General features: G+C 57.9%; 1 protein-coding gene across 2 annotated transcripts; it reads right to left on the reverse strand.

The window, feature by feature from the left end:
- Nucleotides 1-1,285: 1,285 nt before the first annotated feature.
- USP2 (ubiquitin specific peptidase 2) lies at nucleotides 1,286-18,905 on the reverse strand. Of its 2 annotated transcripts, none has more exons than XM_075548793.1 (12): nucleotides 18,134-18,905; nucleotides 6,100-6,150; nucleotides 5,584-5,707; nucleotides 5,072-5,183; nucleotides 4,865-4,975; nucleotides 4,651-4,715; nucleotides 4,396-4,499; nucleotides 4,230-4,310; nucleotides 4,046-4,124; nucleotides 3,436-3,543; nucleotides 3,104-3,224; nucleotides 1,286-2,894 (listed from the first exon to the last, which is right to left on the reverse strand). In XM_075548793.1, the coding sequence occupies exons 1-12, from the start codon at nucleotides 18,899-18,901 to the stop codon at nucleotides 2,807-2,809; spliced, it is 1,812 nt and encodes a 603-aa protein (XP_075404908.1). In that variant the 5' UTR covers nucleotides 18,902-18,905; the 3' UTR covers nucleotides 1,286-2,806. The 2 variants fall into 2 exon arrangements, with proteins under 2 accessions (XP_075404908.1, XP_075404909.1); XM_075548794.1 differs by lacking the exon at nucleotides 18,134-18,905 and adding an exon at nucleotides 9,255-9,401.
- Nucleotides 18,906-19,153: the final 248 nt, after the last annotated feature.

The following is a 19,153-nucleotide window of genomic DNA, read 5'->3' on the forward strand; positions in this document are numbered from 1 at the left end:
ACCACACTCAGCCTGTGGATGAGCGACGCTAGGCAGGGAGCTCAACTGCAGAGACCACTCATCTCCAACTTCGAAGAGCCGTGGAAGACAGGGCAAAGCTGGAGGGGCCAGAGGGGCCCCCAAAGAGGCACTGCCCCTTAAGAAGTGAACATTGCAGTGAGTCTGGGCAATAAAGCATTCTAGAGGACAAAACGCCTAGCCGAGGCAGCTGTGGCTAGGTATTCATGGCAAGCATTGAGATCTTTATCAGGGACCAGGCCGACTGTACCAATCCAGGGGTAGGTGCCCCACTCGAAGGACCGTTTGGTTTGATTCAGAATTTGCTGGAAAGACCTGTGTGTTTGAAGGCCAGTATATGCACCCACCGAGTGTTTTAGACTAAGAGCCGTGAGGTACCCATGTCAAGAGTGAGAAATGAGGTGCTCATCGCGGTGGGAAACAGTTGAGAGGTCCCTCAGAAAGCTGAACACAGATGGACTCTGTGAGCAGCAATTCCACTCCTGGGGACAGACCCCACAGGCTTGACAACCTTGATGCTGCTAGTTGGGAACCGATGGTCATTGGGACATTATTCACAGTAGCAAAAGCGTAGAAACCACCTAAATGCTCCACCCCACCCCCGGGGGGAACGTGGGTCATCGCGCACTGGCATGCCACTGTGCCCTGTGGGAGAAACCAACTCCTGAGGCCACAAGAGGTCCGAGGCTGCACGACCTCACTTCTGGGAGCTGTGGAGGCCAGGCAGCTGGAAAGACACCAAAGTCGAGTCGTAGTTAACCAGGGAGGAGGGAGTCCTCGTTTGGGGAGCACTAAATTTTGGTGATGATGTCACCGTATGATGAATGGAATGACTGGTACTAGCTTGCACGTGTACAAACTGCTGAAGTGGCAAGAATCTTCACCCTAGATTACACATAGACGCAGTACTTTTAAAAAGCTCTGTGTATAAAAAGGTAGCAGAGAGGACAGGTGCATTGAAAGAGACGTGAGCTCGCTGTGCTGCGGCGTGTGAGGGCTCAAACAGGGCTGAGCTGCTGTAGGGGAATGCCCTTCCTTGGAGACTCGCGCTCAAGTGTCCACAAGTGGAAGACCTGACAATGCTACCCCTACTGGCTTTGGCCTGAAGAATACCATGGCGGGTCGGGCAGGTGACCGCCTGGCTGAAGTGGCAACCTGAACATGCCTGGCGTCCTTTCTGGAGTAGAACTGCTGCTCCCCAATTAAGATTCTATCACTCGCCAGCTTATTCCTCAAAGCTATCGTTTATTCTGTACAAGGCTCCACCGTACATCAGTCTTCTACGCTTGCTTACACAGTAAACAAGTGTGCACCAGCCTTTTGGCTCAGGTTTACAGGTCTTCCCTGGAGCAGGGGTCAAGCCAGTTTAACGTAGGACGTCTTTCTCCGACCTCTCCTCCTGGGTCTCAGGGACGTGCCAGGCTCTAAGGGGCACCGGCCAGGCCCGCAGTGTGGGTGTGGAAAGGCGTCCAGAGCTCCACGGTTGAGTGGGGACAGCTTTACTCTGGGACAACAATGTCGTGCTCATGGGAAAGAATCATTCGGCTGAGGTGCCAGCTCCCAGGGCAGGACTGCAGACCAAGGCCAAGAGGTGCCGGCGGGTGGGTCAGCGGGCAGCGAGGGCATCCCTGAGAAACTGGGTCCAAAGGGCCTATGTCTAGGGGACTCTGAGGAGGGCGAGCGGCAGGACTGGGTGGGGATGACAGGAAGGGAATAAATTAAAGGTGCGGGTGCTCTAGGGTTAGGGGCTTGGGCTAGCCTTCAAACAGCTCGGGTGGAGCCCAGGGGTGGGCTACAGGAAAGGGGCTGGAAGAACTCTATCCACTGTCCTAAGAACCCCCTTTGGCCCATTTTCCTCTCCCCTCACTGTAGTCCACACCCAGCCAGAAGTCCGAGGATGGACGTGGCCCTTCCCCACCAGCAGGACGGAACCTGGCTCTGAGGCGCGGGGAAGAGGCTGAGGGACACTTCAGGGAGGCGCAAATCCCCTGGTCCCCAAACACTGTAAGGCACAATTCTTGGAGGCAACTAGATTCCATCCAAAACATTAAAAAAAAACCCAAAAACACAAAAAATACCCCCAACAACAACCCCGCCTCCAACCTTGTAGATGCCAGGTCTATTGTGGCTGTGCTTGCGGGCCTGGCCCATACCCGCCTAGCACCACTCGGGGGGAGGGAGGGGGGCCAGGGATAACATTACTTAAGTTGTATCCGAAGGCTTAAATTAAAAAAAAAAATTGATCAGTACAACGTGCCCGCTGTGAAGGGGCGACGTTTTTTCCTTCAGTCTGAGAACTTTAGTTAGGGCCGTTAAAAAAAATGTTGCTTTTAAAAACTGAAAAGTGCTTGCTTCAAAACTGTCCCCCAGTCTGTCCCTCTGGAGTTAGCAGCGTTGGGAGGGGTCTTGCTCCCCAACCAGGGCCGCAGTCCTGGTCCAGCTGCGGGCCAGCGATTCCGAGTGGCAGTCCTCCGTCGGGCTCCAGGGGGCGCAGTCTTCTCTGGAGTCCGCAGCTGGGCTGCTCCCCGGCACCGCCAACACGATGACCTGGAGAAGCCGCAGGAGCACTGCGCCGCCTGGCCACCGCGTCCTGTCCATCGTCCCCTGGGCCGTGGCTCCTCGCGCCACCCCTGACAGGCGGCACCAACTCCTGCTCGGCAGCTTTATTTTAGTTTATTTCTCTCATTTCCCAGATTGTCTTTTTTTCCTTTTTTTTTTTGGTCTTTTTTAAAAACTTGGGGCGTGGGGCCACCACAGGGCGGGGAGGACAGGCCGTGGCTCCTGGCTGCTACATTCGGGAGGGTGGACTGGCCAGTTCGTAGAAGAGCAGGTAGGCGTCACTGCCACGCACTTGGCTGGAGGACATGGGCGTGACGCTGTAGAGAGAGCAGAAAGGCTCAGGACTGGAGAGGGCACTCCTGGGGACACCCTCGGCCACCTCCCATCCCTTTTCACCCAGGGCCCACTTCTCCAGGCGCCTCAGAGGGTGGCTCTGTCTAGGAGAGGTGGAAGCCACCCAGCCAGGGGAGGCACCGAGAGCCAGGCCTGGGCCCCAATAGGCCCCCTGCCCCGATCCCTCTCTCACCTGGAGTCATTGAAAGTGTGCCATTCACCAGTCACGGGGCTCCGGCAGTAGGCTGTGTAGTGGCCCCCCATGGTGGTTCCGGAGTGGTTGGACACAGCATACAGGTTGTAAACAGCGTGGTCTGAGGAGGACATTCCGGGTGGAGCTCCTGAGGCATTCCCATCCCTTGCCCCTGGGTTCCTTCCTGCCCTGTATTCCCTGTCTTTCAGAACTCACCCTTTCCCACGCAGCTCCCCCTACCTCTCCGCCCTCCCCCCCGCCCCCCGCCCCATCTGTGTCTGACACGCCTGGGGCTCCTTCACCCCTCCTGCTCCCGTCGGAAAGCTACTCACTGGTGTTTTCCGAGGCAAATTCTCGCAAGTCCAGGTCCCTCAGCGGGAAATTCACAAAGGTCGTGAGCTTGCTGGTGCGCACCCTGGACTCGGAGAACCGCTTCAGGTCTGGGGTTGACGCATGTCAAGGCAAGCTAAAGCCATCGGGCGCGAGTCCCCACAGGCATTGCACTCCTGAGGAAAGGCAGCGGGAGAGCCAGCCCAAGGCACATCTGCCTCGCCTCCTTGTCCCCGCTGCTCCTCACCTTCGCCTCCAGCCCTGCCACCACTCACAGCCCGATTACACCCAGGCGGACAAGGGGAACACTATCACCAGGCAGGCATGCACCCTCAGAACACTCATCCACCCGAGGTCAGAGGGCAGCATCTGCCCAGGGACAAAGCTCAGAAGGCAAGGCTGGCCAGGCAGAAGGACAGATGGACTGGAAACGCAGGGAAGGGGAAAGGGCTGGATCATCGGGTGGGGTGGGGTGGCGGATTAGTCAGCCTCCCTAAACCAAAGGTGTACCAAGTGTGGCGTGGAAATCCAGCGTGTGATGCAAACTTCCACCCGAACAATGATGAAATCAACACCCCAAACGCTCACCAACATCACGTTCATAAAGGATACGGAGCACCAAGACCTTGGGGAACCTCTGGATGGAGAACTTCTTGATACATCGCTTTCTGGCCCGGCAGCGGCAGCACGTCTAAAATGTCAGACCCACAGCGCTGGACACGCCCCGGGGGTACCCTCGGCAGCTCTCTGCCCACAGGGTCCCCAGGGACACCCATCCCACTGAAGGGTGACTTACTGGCTTTTCTTCTCCATCGAGCACGTCTTCTTTGGTGAAGAGCCTCATACAGTCCATTAATGTCACCTCAGGGTAACCTCGCTGGTACGGGGGTGGGAAAAAAAGCAAAGGTGAGAGGACGGGGAGCTGACAGGGTCAGAGCGGGCCGTGGGCAGTGGGCACACACCTTAGCGATGGGCAGCGAGAGGTCCCAGAAGGGGTCAAAGACCGTCGAGCAGAAGCCGCAGTCGGTGCATGTCAGGGAGCTCTTCAGCTGCCCCACGAAGAGGTCTGGTGAGGAGAGAAGTGGGCGTGCTTGCTTGGGGGGGGCGGGGGGGATGGTTCTGGAGCCCTTCCAAGGCAGGGGTGGCCCCCAGGGCAGGCAGGTCGCACTCAGCCGCCCTCTCACCAGCCACCCTGGCTCCCCCAGTCGCACACTCACCCCCAATCCGACTGTCCTCCCGCTCGAGGTACTTCCTCCACATCTGTCTCCCTTTCTCGTCATCACTGGGCAGTGTGGAGAGGAAGACAGTCAGATCAGCACAAACCAGGGGGCTTTACTAGATCTTTGACATTCAAAAAGGGGGCCGATTGTCCCCAAAGCATCACCCCCACCAGGGGAGGCACAGGGCTAGCTTCTGGGCACTCGTACTTACGGAAGATGGTCAAAGTTCTCAGGAGTGGCCCTCGGCCGCACGGTCACCCGGTTCACCTCGTTGTGGAGCCCGTCCAGCAGGAAGCGAAGGAACTCCTGGGCGTCCTGCTGACTGCTCCGAGGAGGAGGAGAGAGCCAGTTACACCTCTGTCCCCAGAGCCTGCAGGCGTGGCCGCCCACCCAGGAGTCCTGCCCGCCAGGCCCTTACTTATAACCAACAAAGCGCGGGGCGTATCTCTGGATCTGGGTCTTGAACTCAGACGGGCTCACCACGTCATTGGGAGATGACGTCCATATGGTCTGGATTAGTTTCGCAAACTCTATGCGGAGGAGAGGGAAGAGAGGAGAGGGGAGAGGGTGAAGCAGGCAGGTGCAATATTCTCTGTAAGAAATCCTGAAACTAGAGCCTCAAGCCGAGGTAGGCAGAAGCTGCAAGATCCCGGGAGCAGTGCATGTTAAAGACAGCCAGGAATACGAAGGCAGCAAGAGGAACCCTTCGGCCCAACAGGGAAGCACTCGGCTGCTAACTGAAAGGGCTGGGGCGAGGGCTGGGGGATGCCAAGCCACCAGGCAGCTCCCAGGAAGCCTTGGTGCTGTGCTCCAGCAGGACTCTAAGGGGGCGGGGCAGCTCTGCCAGATGGGCTCCTGACCAGAGCACAGCAAGAGCAGAGTAGAAGGACACGCAGGGAGGCCCTGCCCAGGCCGGCCGTGGGCCCTCACCTTCCACGAGGGCTGTGTGGGCGTTGCTGCTGTGGCTGAGGTCCCGCAGGTAGAGTCTCTGGAGGCAGTAATCTCGCAGCTCCCGGGTGTTGCTCAGGCACTGCAGAATCGAGTTCATGAAGCACTGCAAAAGAGGAGCCGGGCAACCAGTCAGCCACCACCAGAGTCTTGGCTGGCTGGCTGGCAGCACCACGAAGGACCCCAGGCTCCTGGGCTGGCCTGGCCACCCGCAAAATGAATTCTCCTGCAGCCAGTCACAAAGAGTGAGGCCTGGTGGATTCCCATGACCCACGGACCCGGTGGCGTCCCTCATGTTGACTAGTGAGGTAGGTGTGCAGGAGGGCGGGGTGAGCTGGGAGGCAGTGGGAAGGGATGCTGTTGAGAAGGATCCACCGCAACCAGCTGACAGTTCAAAGGGCAAGGGGACCAGCAGGCAGCAACTGGTGTAGAGGGGAGCGAGTCGCCTGGAGCGGGAGGGGACTCTGGTCATTGCCCTGGGAGTGGCCCAGAACTCACCGTGTTCCCAAGGTTTCGAAGACCAGCCAGACCCTGGGCGCTCTTAGAATTCTGTGAACAAAAACCAGATGGCACGTGAGGCTGGAGACACGGGACTGGGCTGGTGAGAGGCTCCTGCTACAGCTTTTCACCGCTGGAAGCCCCTCGAACCAGGCTTGCACACCCTTCTCACCCAGCCTAGGCACCTTGGAGATGAAAGGACCTAGATGGGCTTGTCATTTTTGATGTGCAACACAAACACTTTGCCTTTTTAGCCCCTGACCCTGTTGCTATTCCCCCATTTGTACACCACTCAGAGCCTGAAGAGTGGAATTAGAAGACTAGGACCCCGGATTCTGGGTGCATAGGTGAGCCCTGGGTACGGGAAATGTCAAGTTCCAGCTCCAGGTGCTATCTCACATGCCCCTGGATGCCAATGTCAGCAGCAGCACAGTCGTGGTTTCAACAAGCACTTCAAAGAAAATTAAATGACAAAACATCTTTGAATGGGTTTAGAGTCTCAGCTGGGAAAAACAAAAACCTCCTGTCTGCCTTTGGATCAAACTGCCAAGGACAGGTGGAATTCCTTCTGGCTGAGCTCAGCACCTAAGGGCTGATTATAGGCTGGGAGAATCCTCTGCCCAGCTGGCTCAAGTTTCAACATCCCCACTGGCCACTTTTCTGGGGGGTGGGGCGATCCTTGTGATGATCTGTCGATGTGGCCTAGGAGCAGAGGTAAGCACCTGCTGCAGGTGCCACTCTGGCTCCGGTCCTTGGTGCCAAGGTCCCCTGGTTAATCCTGGGCATCTCTCCAAGGAGTCTGATAACCCCAGGGCTCAAAGGGTTAAGGCAGCAGTGTTCAGGATCCTGGCTGCCCCCTCCCTCAGGGAGGGACCTGGGAGCAGGCGACCCAGCGCAACACTGGCTGGGGCATGCTGGGGCCAGCTCAACCCTCATCAGAACAGGAGCCTGAAATAACTCGGCTAAAATTACTCACGCAGCATGCTGACAGCCTCGGAGAGGCCTCAGAGCTGTCAGTGGCTCAGAGCCCATGAGGTTGTCAGCTAGGGGGTGGGGGGTGGGCGGTGGTGGGGTGGGCGAAAGAAGGGGAAAAGAGACTAAGGGAGAAGGCTTTTCTCAAGAATTCCCTGCAGTCCCTGCTGATTCCTTACCTTACCAGTCACCAGGCCTACCACTAAAGCAGGGGTGTCGGCAGAACCAGACTCCAAGAAGAAGCCTGGCTTGAGAAAGCCCATTGGTGGCAGTAGGGCTTTGCCACGATACACGAAACTGGAGCCTTGCCTTTCGGACCGTCTAAGCCCTGCTGGCATGCCAGTAAGAGAGCCACAAGAGCCAATTCCCTGGGGGCAAAGACCTGATCAGCTCGTTCAGGTGGACCTGCTTGGCCCCCATGAGTCCAGCAAAGCACTGTGGCTGTGGCCATGTGGCCCAGTCAACACTCAAGGCCCAATCCTCTGCCCACAGTGGGCAGTGCGCTAGCAGTCCTGAGCCCCGTGCCCCACACAACGCTGGTCTAAACAAGCCGGGAAAGAAACAAAGCCTTCTTCCATGGTGACTATACCAGTGGACCCTCTGCTGAGATGGCGTGAGGAACAGGGCACACCGCTCTACTGAGGGGCTCCGTGGGGTTTCAAAGAGTTTCACGGACACAGTCAGGGTCGAGAGGAACGCGGCACCCATCATCACCCACGAGTCCTATTCTTGAGAACCTGCTCTTGGCCTGGGTGGGTAGGCCAGGGAGGCTCCTTTGGAGACCTACTAGGACCCTGTGCTACGTTTATGTTCAGGGTCAGGCTTGGGCCTTGGTTGGAAATTTCCAGCATCCCAAACCACCTGTCAATTTGTTCACGTGGTGTGAAGAGGCTGTTGGGTAGCAGGGCTCAGAGGGTGGGCGTGGGGCAGAGCAGGGTTGCAGTTTGCTCTGCCAGAGTCTTCTGCCAGGAATAGACAGCAGGAGCTCCAGGGAAAGTCAGCACCGTCCACTCCCGAGTGTAACAAAATGTCCCGGGAGTGACCTTTCTTACAAGGAAAACAATCCTACCTCGGGGCTGACAAGGGGCGGCTGCACCGGAGAGGCTGAGCGAGCCCTTGACCAGTGGGAGGAGGAGGAGGTGACCGCAGCTGTTAGGCTGGGGATCACGGGCAGAGTTAGAAAGTTTTGACCAAGGATAGCTTTAATATTAGCTGCCAGCAACCCCATTCCGACCTCATCGCCATGGTTATTTGAGAATAGATAGAGGCCACCCTTGTAAACGGGCAGCATCCACCTTCCAGGCAGGAGGCAGGGGGCTCCCCAAGAGCCTGGGCTGGTCTAACGCAGAGGCAACATCTGGGCCACAGGTCAGGAGCAAGGCAGGCTGCACCTGTCCTTCCAAGTCACGACCCCAGGAAAGGGCTTTCCTGTTTGCTTCACCTGTGCCGAGGGTCAGCCCTGAGTCCGGGGCTGCAGCCAAGGATCCTGGTGTGGGCCTGGCACGGGGCACAGTGCACGCACTGCCAGCACGGGAACCGGTGCCTGTTACATAAGACCTGTCAAGCTGTGGCCCCCTTCTCCCTTCCCCAGCAGGGTAGTGCCCAGCCCTTCAGGCACTCAGGGGCTGCTACTTCAGTGCAGGGATACAGCGTCCACTTAGGAGAGAGGAGAAAGAAAAGGAACTTGCCCTCTTTCACCTGCCTGCAGCTCCTCTGCCCTTCATAGGGTCACGACCCCTGCCATCCATCCCTAGACCCTTGGGGAGCAGGGAGAGGGGAGCCAGCCCCATTCTGACCAGCCTTCCTGGCTGGGCTCTGGCCTGGGGGGGTCGCCTGCGGAGACTCCCCCCCCTCCGGCACACCCTGAGAACTAGTCAAGGTTACCCTTTCCTGCACCTGTCCGGATAGGGACCAGCGATTAAGGATTAAGAGCCGCGCCAAGGCCGGGGGAAGAGAGAAGGGGGACTGCAGGGACCTGGGGAGTGGGTTTTCAACAAGGGGAGGGGGCTGAGTAAACGTGGGATCACCTGGGGAGGGGGCATTCCTTGCCGGGAGACCCTGGGAAAGGAGGGGTGGGGGCTGGGAGGAATCTGTCCCGGGCCAGGAATCTGCGCGTGGCCCCGCAGATGGGGGGGGGGAGCGCCCCCGGGAGGGGGCGGGCCTCGGAAGAGGGTCCCGCGTACCTTGGCTTTGTTGAGCAGGAGCCCCACGAAGGTGGAGAGCAGCAGCGAAGGGGAGAGAGGGGACCGTGGCCGCAGCTCCTTGGCGAGAGCGGGAAAGGGGGCGGCGGGGGGTTCTTCGGGCAGGGTCACGGTGTACGAGGTGCGCATGGTGGGGAGCGGGCGGCGGGCTCGGGCCCACACCTAACGTTGGTAAGGGGCACGGGGGTGTCCCCGCGCGGTCCCAAAGCACGGACCCCAAGGCCGGCCAGGACACAGTCCACGGCGCCCGGCGGTAACCGCTGCCGGGGAGCCCGAGTCCGGGCTCGCGAGACCCACTCGCCCCAACCTCTCCAGCGCTAGCCGCCAACCGCCCGGCAGCCGGCTCTGGGGCTCTCTCGCGCTTCGGGGGACTGGCGGCCCCGAGGGCAGCTCGGGCCGCGCAACGTCAGCCGGGGGCGGGCTCTGCCTCTGACCACGCCCCTCAACCGCCCTCCCCCGGCGCCGGTTGGTGGTTAGAACGAGGCTGTGCTCCCTGCCCCGCCTCCTCGGCTTCTGGGGACGCCTCCCTGGTCGTTGACCACCCCCAGACCCCCTTACCCCGCCTGCGCTCCGTGCGGAGTTGCGGGCCTTCGGAGTAGGGCTTGGAGCTCCCAACCAACCAGCTTGGGGGTTAGGACTCGAGAAATTAACTTTGGGCCCCGCAGAGGACCCATCCCCAAGAGCGAGTGCCAACTGGGCGAGCATCCCCTTGGGCAGCACGCAGCACCTACCTTGGGAGGGCTGCGGAGTCTGATTAAAGGTGTGTACTCTTTGGGGGAAAATGTTAGTACGGACACTGTTCAGGTGATCCTCAGACTTCTAAAGCTAAACTCCACAAGGTCCGAGGGGGTTGCTTTGCCCGCCCAGATCAGGAACATCACATCCTTGGCTCTGAAACTAAGCTGCTTCTCCCAACCCTCCGGCCCCAGTCCCCGTGTGGCACCAGCATCATGGCCCCTTTTTACCTAGAGCTGACCCCCATCAGGTACAAGAGGTCACAAGCCCTTTTGGTCCCATGAAAGAACATTTTCTGGCCTTTCTAACCAATTACCCATCTCCTTGTCTCATGGAATATAAATTTTGATATAGTAAGGAAATGGGAGGGCAGCTGGGGCTAAGGGGACTTTGGCCCTAATGGCGATGAGGCTTGAGGACCTTGGGGGTCTTTGAGCTTGATTTTTGACTGCCCCCGCCTCCAATCTGCCCTCAGCAATCTGCCTAGAGAAAGTATCTTGTTTGGAGCTTGCTATTTTTAGCCAGTATTTTTAGCGTTTAAAAATACTTGCACTGCTGCAGTGTGTGCTGTTGTTACTCATGGCGAGCTCCTTCTGTTCCCCTTGGCAAGCTGGTCCCCACATGCACACGCAAAAGGAACACACGGCCACAGCCACGCGGGCATGGAGGGCCTGGGCACATGCTAGGCTGCACCCTAGGTCACCCACTAACCAGTCAACGCTCACTGACAGGAGGGGGGCAGGGTGCTTGTCCGCCAGTGTGACAGGAGAGGTCAGGGGAAGAACGTGCAGGGTACACTGCTTGCCACCGTGATGGGAGAAGCCACTTCCACAGTCACCATCCCTGCCTAGATGTGGACCAAGCCTGGACCCTGGACAAACTGTGCTGACAGTCTTGTTCTCCAGGCAGGCTTCCCTCCTCCCAGCCACACCCATTGCCAACTAGTCCTAAGCTGTCATGATCATGTTTGCTTTCCTGTGTTGTTTGGCGGACAATACTCCCCCGCCCTGAATCGACCGGAGCACCTAACACTGGAACCCCGTCCAAAGCCTTAGGTGGCCCTGCTTCTTACGTTTGTCTCCAGGCTCCTTCCAGCCGCACAGTGACCTCACTCTTCTGTAGAATTCCCTGCTCCCAACCAACGAGCTCCTGTTCTCCACCAAAAACCACCAACTGCCACCCAGTTCTCAGTGCCATGAAGTCGATGCCAACTCAAAGGGACCTTAGAGCGCAGGTGGCACTGCCCCGAAGGGTTTCTGAGACTGTAACTCTTTATGGGAGGAGAAAGCCCTATCTTTCTCCCATGGAGTGAGTGGTGGTGGTTGAACTACTGACCTTGCAGTTAGCAGCCCAACGCATAACCACTACACCGCCAGGCTCCCTTGTTAAATGACGGGCACCGGGGCTGCATGCTTTATACAGGAGATGTCAATTCCCATCCTCATAATCCTCGTCCAATGGCACACTCTTATCTGTATTTATAGACGAAGAGCCTTCACTCCGAAGATGACAAATGACTTGCCAAGACCACAGAGCTAATTAATGAAAGTGCAGGGCTTTGAACTCACACCTTGCTTTCAGTGAAACCTGGGCGATTGGTACCTAGTATGACATCCTGGAATGCTCTTCCTGTTCCCTGTCAATTACCTTGTAAATTCTGCTCCAAACCCAGCTCTTCCACAGAGCCTTTCCTCATTAACCCCACGCAACTATAAACACCACGAACTGCATTATCTCAGGCGGCTAGCATTCAGTTTACACAGTATTAATTTATCTTAATGTGTTCATCTTTGTTTTAAAGTGTTTCAGAGAAGTGTGTAAGCATGCTTAGATCTAGATCGTGAGCAGATGGTCTTGATTGTACCGTTGCCTGGAAACCTCCTCCAGGGCTGGGGTGCAAGTTCCCTCAGGGGGTGCTTAGTAAGTGGTGCTGATCTCATCTAAAGAGTTTCAGGCTTTGCTGGGATCCTGGAAGTCCCGCCCCCTTCAGCTTCCGGGGCGTGAGTGTGGTGTTGTGTGCTGAGTAGGCACAGGGCCATGGGGGTTCAGGTGTGCCTGGCCATCCCATGCCAGGAGATCTTGGCATTCCACCAGTACGGTATTGTCCTCTACTTTGGAAGTAGGGTGTTAAGGGGACTCCTGGAAGTAGGGAGACCCAGATGGGGAAAATCTCTGCCTGGGAGTTCTTTGAGAAAGAAGTCTGAGGTGAGGAAAAGCTTCACACAAGGTCCAGTCTGGTCAAGCGGGCCTGACTGCATCAGGACAGACCAACCAAGTTGGACAGTCAGGACAGACCAACCAACAGTTCACTGTAGCAGTACCCAAGCCCCTCTGAGCCCTGTCTCCCTTCTGCTGCCTCTGGAAGCAGGATGGATTCAAAGGTCATCATCTCTGGGGGCCCAAACAGCTCTGGCTCCTCACCCACAGAGCGAATCTGTGTGGGTTGATTGCTGCAGCTGGCGATGGCCATCTCTCAGCGCCCAGACTGGCCTGCGGATGGAATGGGTAACTCGATGGGCTGCTAACCACAAGGTCAGCAGTTCAAAACCACCAGCTGCTCTGAGGGAGACAGATGAGGCTTTCTGTTTCCACAGAGTTACAGTCTCGGAAACCCACTGGGGTAGCTCTAGAGTTTGGTTTGGGTTGGGGACTGGCCTGTGGCCCCGTGGGCAAAGAGATTTTCTCCACTGCGAACCCATCCTGGCATGCGCTGAAAGTATAAGGTAAAGTCCAGGTTGGCTCTGTGAGGCTCAAGGCATCCTGATTCCCAAGGTCCCAGTGGGTACTCGGGTCGGGTTGGTCAGCTCTGCCCATCCAAAGCCTCAGGGCCAGCAGCCCTGCTTCCAGTGCACCTGTGCTGCAACCACTGCAAAGGGACAGAATGGTGGACTGCAGGACAACAGGCCGGTGGCGCAGGGGTTCATGCAGGCAGAAAAGGCCTCAGAAACATCCAGTCCTCCCCCCACAAAGGTGGACTGCCCCTGCAACCTCCAGGCACCACATCTACGCTGTGCTGTGGAGCCACGAGGACTTGGCTGGGTGGCAGGGAGTCCACTTGGGGTGGACTGCGGGCAGGGCTCAGGGACAGAAGTGTCCTTGTTAGCGGCAGTCTGGTGGCTCTCTGCCTGCCCTGAGGTGGGAGGGTCTGCTAGCCCCATGCTCTCCTGAATTACCCATGCCTTAGACTCCAAGAGAGTGAGAGAGCTCATAGTTCTTTGAGCCCTGGGAGATTCTGGTCTGAACCTGCTGGATTCCAGAGGCCCCCCTGCTTCCCTTCTTGGGGGAGGGGGTGGCCAGTATTAAGTACCAGGGGCCGAGTGCGCAGCTGTGAGTTCCGAACATGCTGTTCATTTTCCGAAACCTATGGTCAGTGGAGCAGTTCTCCCAGGGGCAGGGAACATTTTGCCAGGTGTGGATTAATTTCTACCTTGCCAAGACCCATCCCAGCATGACGTGAACTCATTAAGACATCCTGGAGGGGAGGGGTGGGGATGGGGTAGGCAGCAGGGAGGGCAGTGTGGGCACTGGAGAAACTGAGTCTGGCTTAGGCAGCACCAGGGCCACCAGCCAGCTCTGAGCCCCCAGAAAGTCTCCAAGGGACAGAGGGACCAGCGTCACACGGGTTCTAACTACACACAGCAAGCAACTGCCCTTTTCAGCAGCCAGGCTAGGGACCCCTCTGGCTGAAGCTCTCCTCTGAGTGACCTTCCCATGCTGCCACAGAGGTTCCAACCCTCAGGGGCCCCAGTGAGGACAGGTCCCAGGTGGGCCAAATAAAACAGCTGCACACCAGTGTGGCTGAGAAGGTGAGGGACAAGAGAAGAAGGTCGCACTTCTTGCCCAGCAGGGCTCAGGCAGCTTTTGCTGTCCTCTGCTCTGGCTCTTTGGACTAACACGAGCAACCCCCCCGCCATACACACACCACAGCAGGGCAGTGTTCAAGGCCAAAGTCCACCCCCCCAACAAGTCATGTGATCTAAGATTATATAATCACATTGTCACTAAACAGCTAGAACTCAAGACCCAGGGAGATGAGTCAGCAGCCCAGTGGCAGATAGGACTCAGGTGTTCTGGGTTCCCAGGCTCTTTGGTCCCGAGCAAAGTGTAAGTGTAAGGGGCATAGGCTGGGCATTCCGGGAGCAGGTGCCCAGCCTGGTGACTGTGCTCTGGAGGGCCCTGGGCCAAGCTTGGCTTTTCCTGGGGAGAGCAGAGGTAGCCAGGACAGGCGGGGCAGGGCAGGAGGGCTGGGCAGGGGCTAGGCTCAGGCCTCCGGGCAGAATGCCAGGGCTGGGCGGCAAGAGGATTAGGATTGCAGGGGTTAAGGCACAGGCCTGGCAGGGCTCAGTGGGAACAACTTGTCCTTCCATAGCCCCTGGGAACAGGCGGGGGGCGGAGGGGGGCTGAGTTCTCCTGGCATGCTATGGGGCTCAGCCACCTGGGCTTCCTGAGAGTCCCCACAGGGGCAGCAGGAATTTTTTTCCACCATGTAGGCATCACCACCTCTTCCTTTCTCCCCCTCTCTTTTTTTAAACTGTACTCCTCACAGATTGGCCTTTTCTAGGTGTTTATGCAGGAGTCCTGGCTGCTGACCACAAGGTCAGCAGTTTGAAACCACCCGCTACTTTGAGGGAGAATGATGGACTTTTACTCCTGAAAGAGAGTTCAGTCTCAGCAACCCACAGAGGGCAGTTCCACCTGTCTTGTAAAGTTATTATGCATTGACTCGATGGCAGGGTTTGGTTATGCAGCCAGGGGAACCTTGGTGGCATTGTGCATTGGCCTGCTAGCCACAAAGTCATCCACTAGCAACTTCTTGGGGGGGAAAAAAATGAAGCTTTCTGCACCTGTAAAGATTGAGTCTCAGAAACTTGGGGAGCATGTCTATTCTGCCCTATAGGGTTGCCATGACGGAGTCAGCCCAATGGCAGCGGGTATATTTGGTTACTCAAGCACAGAGGCAGGGGCGGGGACAGCATAGTGGTGAAGGCCTTGGCTTCTAACTAATAGATCAGAGATTGGGCACCTCCAGCCCCCAGCCCAGCCACACCAAGGGAGAAAGATGTGCCAGTCTGCTTCCTCAAAGCCTGCAGCCCTTGGAAACCCCATGGGGGCAGTTCTGCTCTGAACGACGGGGTCACTCGAGCCTGCTATTCCAAGCTCACGTTAGCTATTAGGATCAATGTGCAGGGTGGGGGAGGATCAAATTGGGCTAGAAGTGTAGGAGCCTGCTTCGGACCTCCCTTTATTAAGACTAGGAGTCTGGGAAGCCCTGTGGCTCGGGCTGCTAACCGATATGTCTGCTCCGTCTATGAGATTCACCTATGTTGGGTGGCTGTGAGCAGGAGCTGTTTTTGGTTGCTATGCGTATCAGCTGGAGTTCAGGCCAGCTGCACATCCCTCTGAGCTGGGCCCCCAGGGCCCACTGAAGGGCCAGACCCCATTAGACCCTGTCATCCTCGCTCTCCCACCTGCTCCTCCCACTCTCATCGCCTCTTGGATCTGACTGCCAACTGCTCCTCTTCTGCCATTTTCTCCCCTGGGACCCCGTGCCTCTCATGCTCCACCAAGTTTCACAGAGCCGCCCCTCCGTTTTTACTGGCTGTAGATCCATCCACATTCACTGTTAGCTTCGAGTCTCAGGACGCTGCAGGGCAGGCCCGGTCACTCCCTTTTATAGGCGAGGAAACCCAGCTCGGAGGCCAGGTGTGCAAGGTTAAAGAGGCTAGTGGTGCCAACAGTCACAGTGGCCCGTCCCAGTCTTGAAGAATCACCCCCTTACCCTCCCCCGTCAGCTATCAGCATGCAGGCCTCGCTCCGCCCTCCATTTAATCAAATGGATTATGACTGCCACTCAGCCAAAGCCTCTCCCAGCACTGAGCGCCCCCTGTGTGCGGGACACGGGCATAGGCACCCACACAGTGCCTTGGGATTTTCCAGGATAGTGGACAGAGCACCAACTTTATCATCCTCATGAAACCAAACCAAACCTGCTGCTATGGAGCCTAAGAACTGCCAAGGAAGAAACCCTTATGGAAGCAGACTGCCACTGGGCCTCCCCCAGAGTGGCTGCTGCGTGCGAACCGGCAACCTTGTGGTTAGCGGCTGGGCACTTTAACCACTGTGCCACCAGGGCACCTGCCTCTCATGAAAAGAGGAAATGGGTTCAGAAGTTAAGCGGAACACAATGAATGAGTGGGCAGATGGACGGACGGACGGACAGATGGAAAGGGGAGATCCCACATGATGAGTGGAAGGAAACTGAGTAGTGTAGGACCCCTGAGCAGGCAGCCCTCACCACCAATCCCCCCTACCCCCCCACGCAAGGTGCAGGCTCAATTGTAGGAAGTGGGGAGGAGAGGTGGGAGGGCTGAAGAAGGGCTCTGTAACCTACCCTAGCAGTGAGTTTGGTTGAGTTTTTGGTGGGTGTGCTGTGAGTTTCTGGGAGGGGATCGAGCGCCGATGCTGGGGTGGCTGAGTCTGCCCTCTTCAGGTGGCCCAGAACAGGTAGGGGTGGGGCCAGAGTGTCCCCTATGGAAGACTCCAGGGAGGGTGAGGTATGTTTGTGAGGTATGTTTGTGGGGTGGGGGGAATCCCCAATGGAATCTGATCAGTAGTAAAAGAGGAGAAATCACACCTCCAGAACAATGGTGGCCGTGGACAGGTGTGTACAGAGGGGGTTTCGAGCCTCAGCGTGGTCAGGATCGCCTGAGGAGCTTGTTCAATGGGCAGACTCCGAGTCTGATGCAGGGCACCTGGGTGGGGCCCGGGCCCCAGGTGATTGTCAAGCAGGTAGTTTGAGCATCACTGCTACTGCCCACAACCTTTGCCTCCTGTGCATCCATGGTGGCCAGGACTTTGATGGCTCCTGGGACAAGCAACATCAGACTGGGCACCTTCCAGTCCCAGCACAGCGTGGCGCCCTGCAAGAGCATGTTCCTCTCTAGGCCAGCCTTGCCCTGTCCTGACCTCTCTGCCCCCTCCCACTCCTCCTCCTCGTCAGCCCTAACACCCAATGTGGCCAGCCTCTCCCAGGCCCAGGCCTAAAGGGCAGGAGGCCCATCTTCTTCGGTAGCTCTCCTGGCGTTTCACAAGTATCCCAGCAAGGCTGTTAAAGTTGTCGCCTGGGGCTCTTTATAACAGGCTTCCCTGCTTGTGACCCCACCTCACCCTCTGGTCCAGAGCCCCCAACTCCCTTTGTGAGAAGCCCCTCTGTAGTGCAGCTATTGTTTCCAAAGCAAATGCTCTAAGATTAGGGGCGGGGTACATAAAATAATGGGACACACATTATTCTGCCCTGTGCTTGTCTGTTCATCCTTCAGTCCAGCCTTCCATCCGCCCATCCCTCTCGGTCCATTCATGCAATCAGTAGGTCAGCTGAGTGCTGGGCTGTGCTGGATGCTAGTTGGGGATCTAGCGATAAGACATGGTTTTCTCCTCTGGGCGCACTTGCCGGGATGGCTAATGGATAACCACAGAAAAGAGGGACCGAACGTGCGCAACGCTGTGCCTGCTCTTGGTCAGGCTCCAGCTGGACCACTCCCCTGGTTCTGGCCCAAGCTCAACCCAAAAGCAGAGGTGGTGGATCAGCTAGACACAAATGCCTGCATGCTATTTCTCCCAAGACCCCCGAGAGTCCTGCTGTGCGGCACCCCAGGTCTGAGCCAGCTACCGCGTGTGTCCGGGTAACAGCCCTGGCTGCAGGCTGGGGAGCAATGCAATCAGAAGAGACGCCTGCCATGGGAGCACCTGGGTCCCCTGCCACTCCCACCCAGAATGTAGACCAGGATGAGGCAGGGGCTGCAGGGGATCCAGGCATGGCACGTGGAAAGGTGGAGGTAAGCATACCAGTGTGTGTGGCTCGGGGGAGGAGGGGGTGCTCAGTGTTCCTAAGAGCACGGCTGGATGACCTGGGCACATGGGCTCTGCAGTGGGTTTCCTAGGAGACTGGGAGAGCTGGTCCCCCAGGCTGTGTGGGTGGTGGTGGGGGGGCGGGGGGCGGCGCATATCTACTTGGCCCTCACTAGGGCTGCAGGTGCACAGCGGGAGGTCCGGGAGTCCTCATTTTGGCTAGTCTACCTCAGTAGCTCCCTCCCAGCCCGTCACCTGGAACCAAGGGGCACACTCACCATGGTGTCTCGCCCTGGGGAGCTGGAGCGGCTGGGCCCAGGGCTCTTGCCCTTCTCCCACAGAGTATAGCGGCCACTGGGTCGGTAGGTGGGGCTGAGGACTTCAGGGACTCGGGAGGGAGGGGGCTGGGTGGGCACCTGGGGTGCACTGCCCTTGCGACCATAGTTGTCCAGGTAGTCGGCCAGGTACTCGGATCGGCTAGCTGCTTGGTACAGGCCCTGCAGGGCACACAGCTCCTTGCGCGTGCGGGCCAGCATGGGACTCCGGCCCAAGTTGCCTGGGTCTATGCAGTAGTTGTCCGAGGTCCGGAGACTGGAGAAATCCCGGACTAGGTCTGAGTGGCTGCTGGACTTCTTCTGGGTCAGCATTACCCCCTGCTCTCGGGCATTCACGGGCAGGTAGCCCAGGGAGTTGCTGGTGACACCGTAAGGCAATCGGCTGCCGCCGCTGAGTCCACTCCCTGGAGTCCGGTCAGCACCCCGGGTCTGGCTCTCGGACCGCTTACTACCCCCAATGTCAGGTCTCAGCAGGGGGCGGCTGCGGTCATAGTCCAGGATGGATGGGGAGCCGTAGGTACGGGGCCGGGTGAGGAAGCTGGAGGGGGGCCCTGGCTTGAAACTGAACTTCTCCTTCTCCAGGAAGGAGGGAGCCAGGCTGGCCCCGTAGGAGGCGGAGGAGTAGGTGCCATAGCCCGATTTGGCGTAAGGGGCGTCAGTGTAGCGGGTGGAGTCTGTGTAGCGCTTCAGGGTGGAGGAGAGCTGGGACATCCTTCAGGGCGGCACTCAGAGGGGACTGGGAGCCTCATGGGCTGAAAGACAAGGAAAGCAGTGGTGAAAGGGCCCTGCCAGGTGTCACACGCCTCTGCCTGCTCGCCTCCCCAGCCGGTCTGAACCTTCCATCTCCACCAGGGCCCGAACAGCCTACCCCGCTGGCTGGCATGCTGCTGAGAAACTCACGCACACGCATGTGCGCGCATGCACGTGGCTACAGACTGGGGGAGCGAGATGTTGTCCCCTCGA

Source organism: Tenrec ecaudatus, chromosome 4, assembly GCF_050624435.1.
Source record: "Tenrec ecaudatus isolate mTenEca1 chromosome 4, mTenEca1.hap1, whole genome shotgun sequence".
NCBI lineage: Eukaryota > Metazoa > Chordata > Mammalia > Afrosoricida > Tenrecidae > Tenrec > Tenrec ecaudatus.

Excerpts from the sequence above, each read along its gene's own strand:
- USP2 (XM_075548793.1), bottom strand. The coding sequence starts at position 18,901 with ATGTCCCAGCTCTCCTCCACCCTGAAGCGCTACACAGACTCCACCCGC. Across the intron at positions 6,151-18,133 it reads CCCCAGGGCGAGACACCATG|AATTCTAAGAGCGCCCAGGG; the intron begins GTGAGTGTGCCC and ends TTTTGTTCACAG. Across the intron at positions 3,225-3,435 it reads ATTTGCCTCGGAAAACACCA|ACCACGCTGTTTACAACCTG; the intron begins GTGAGTAGCTTT and ends TGTCCTCCTCAG.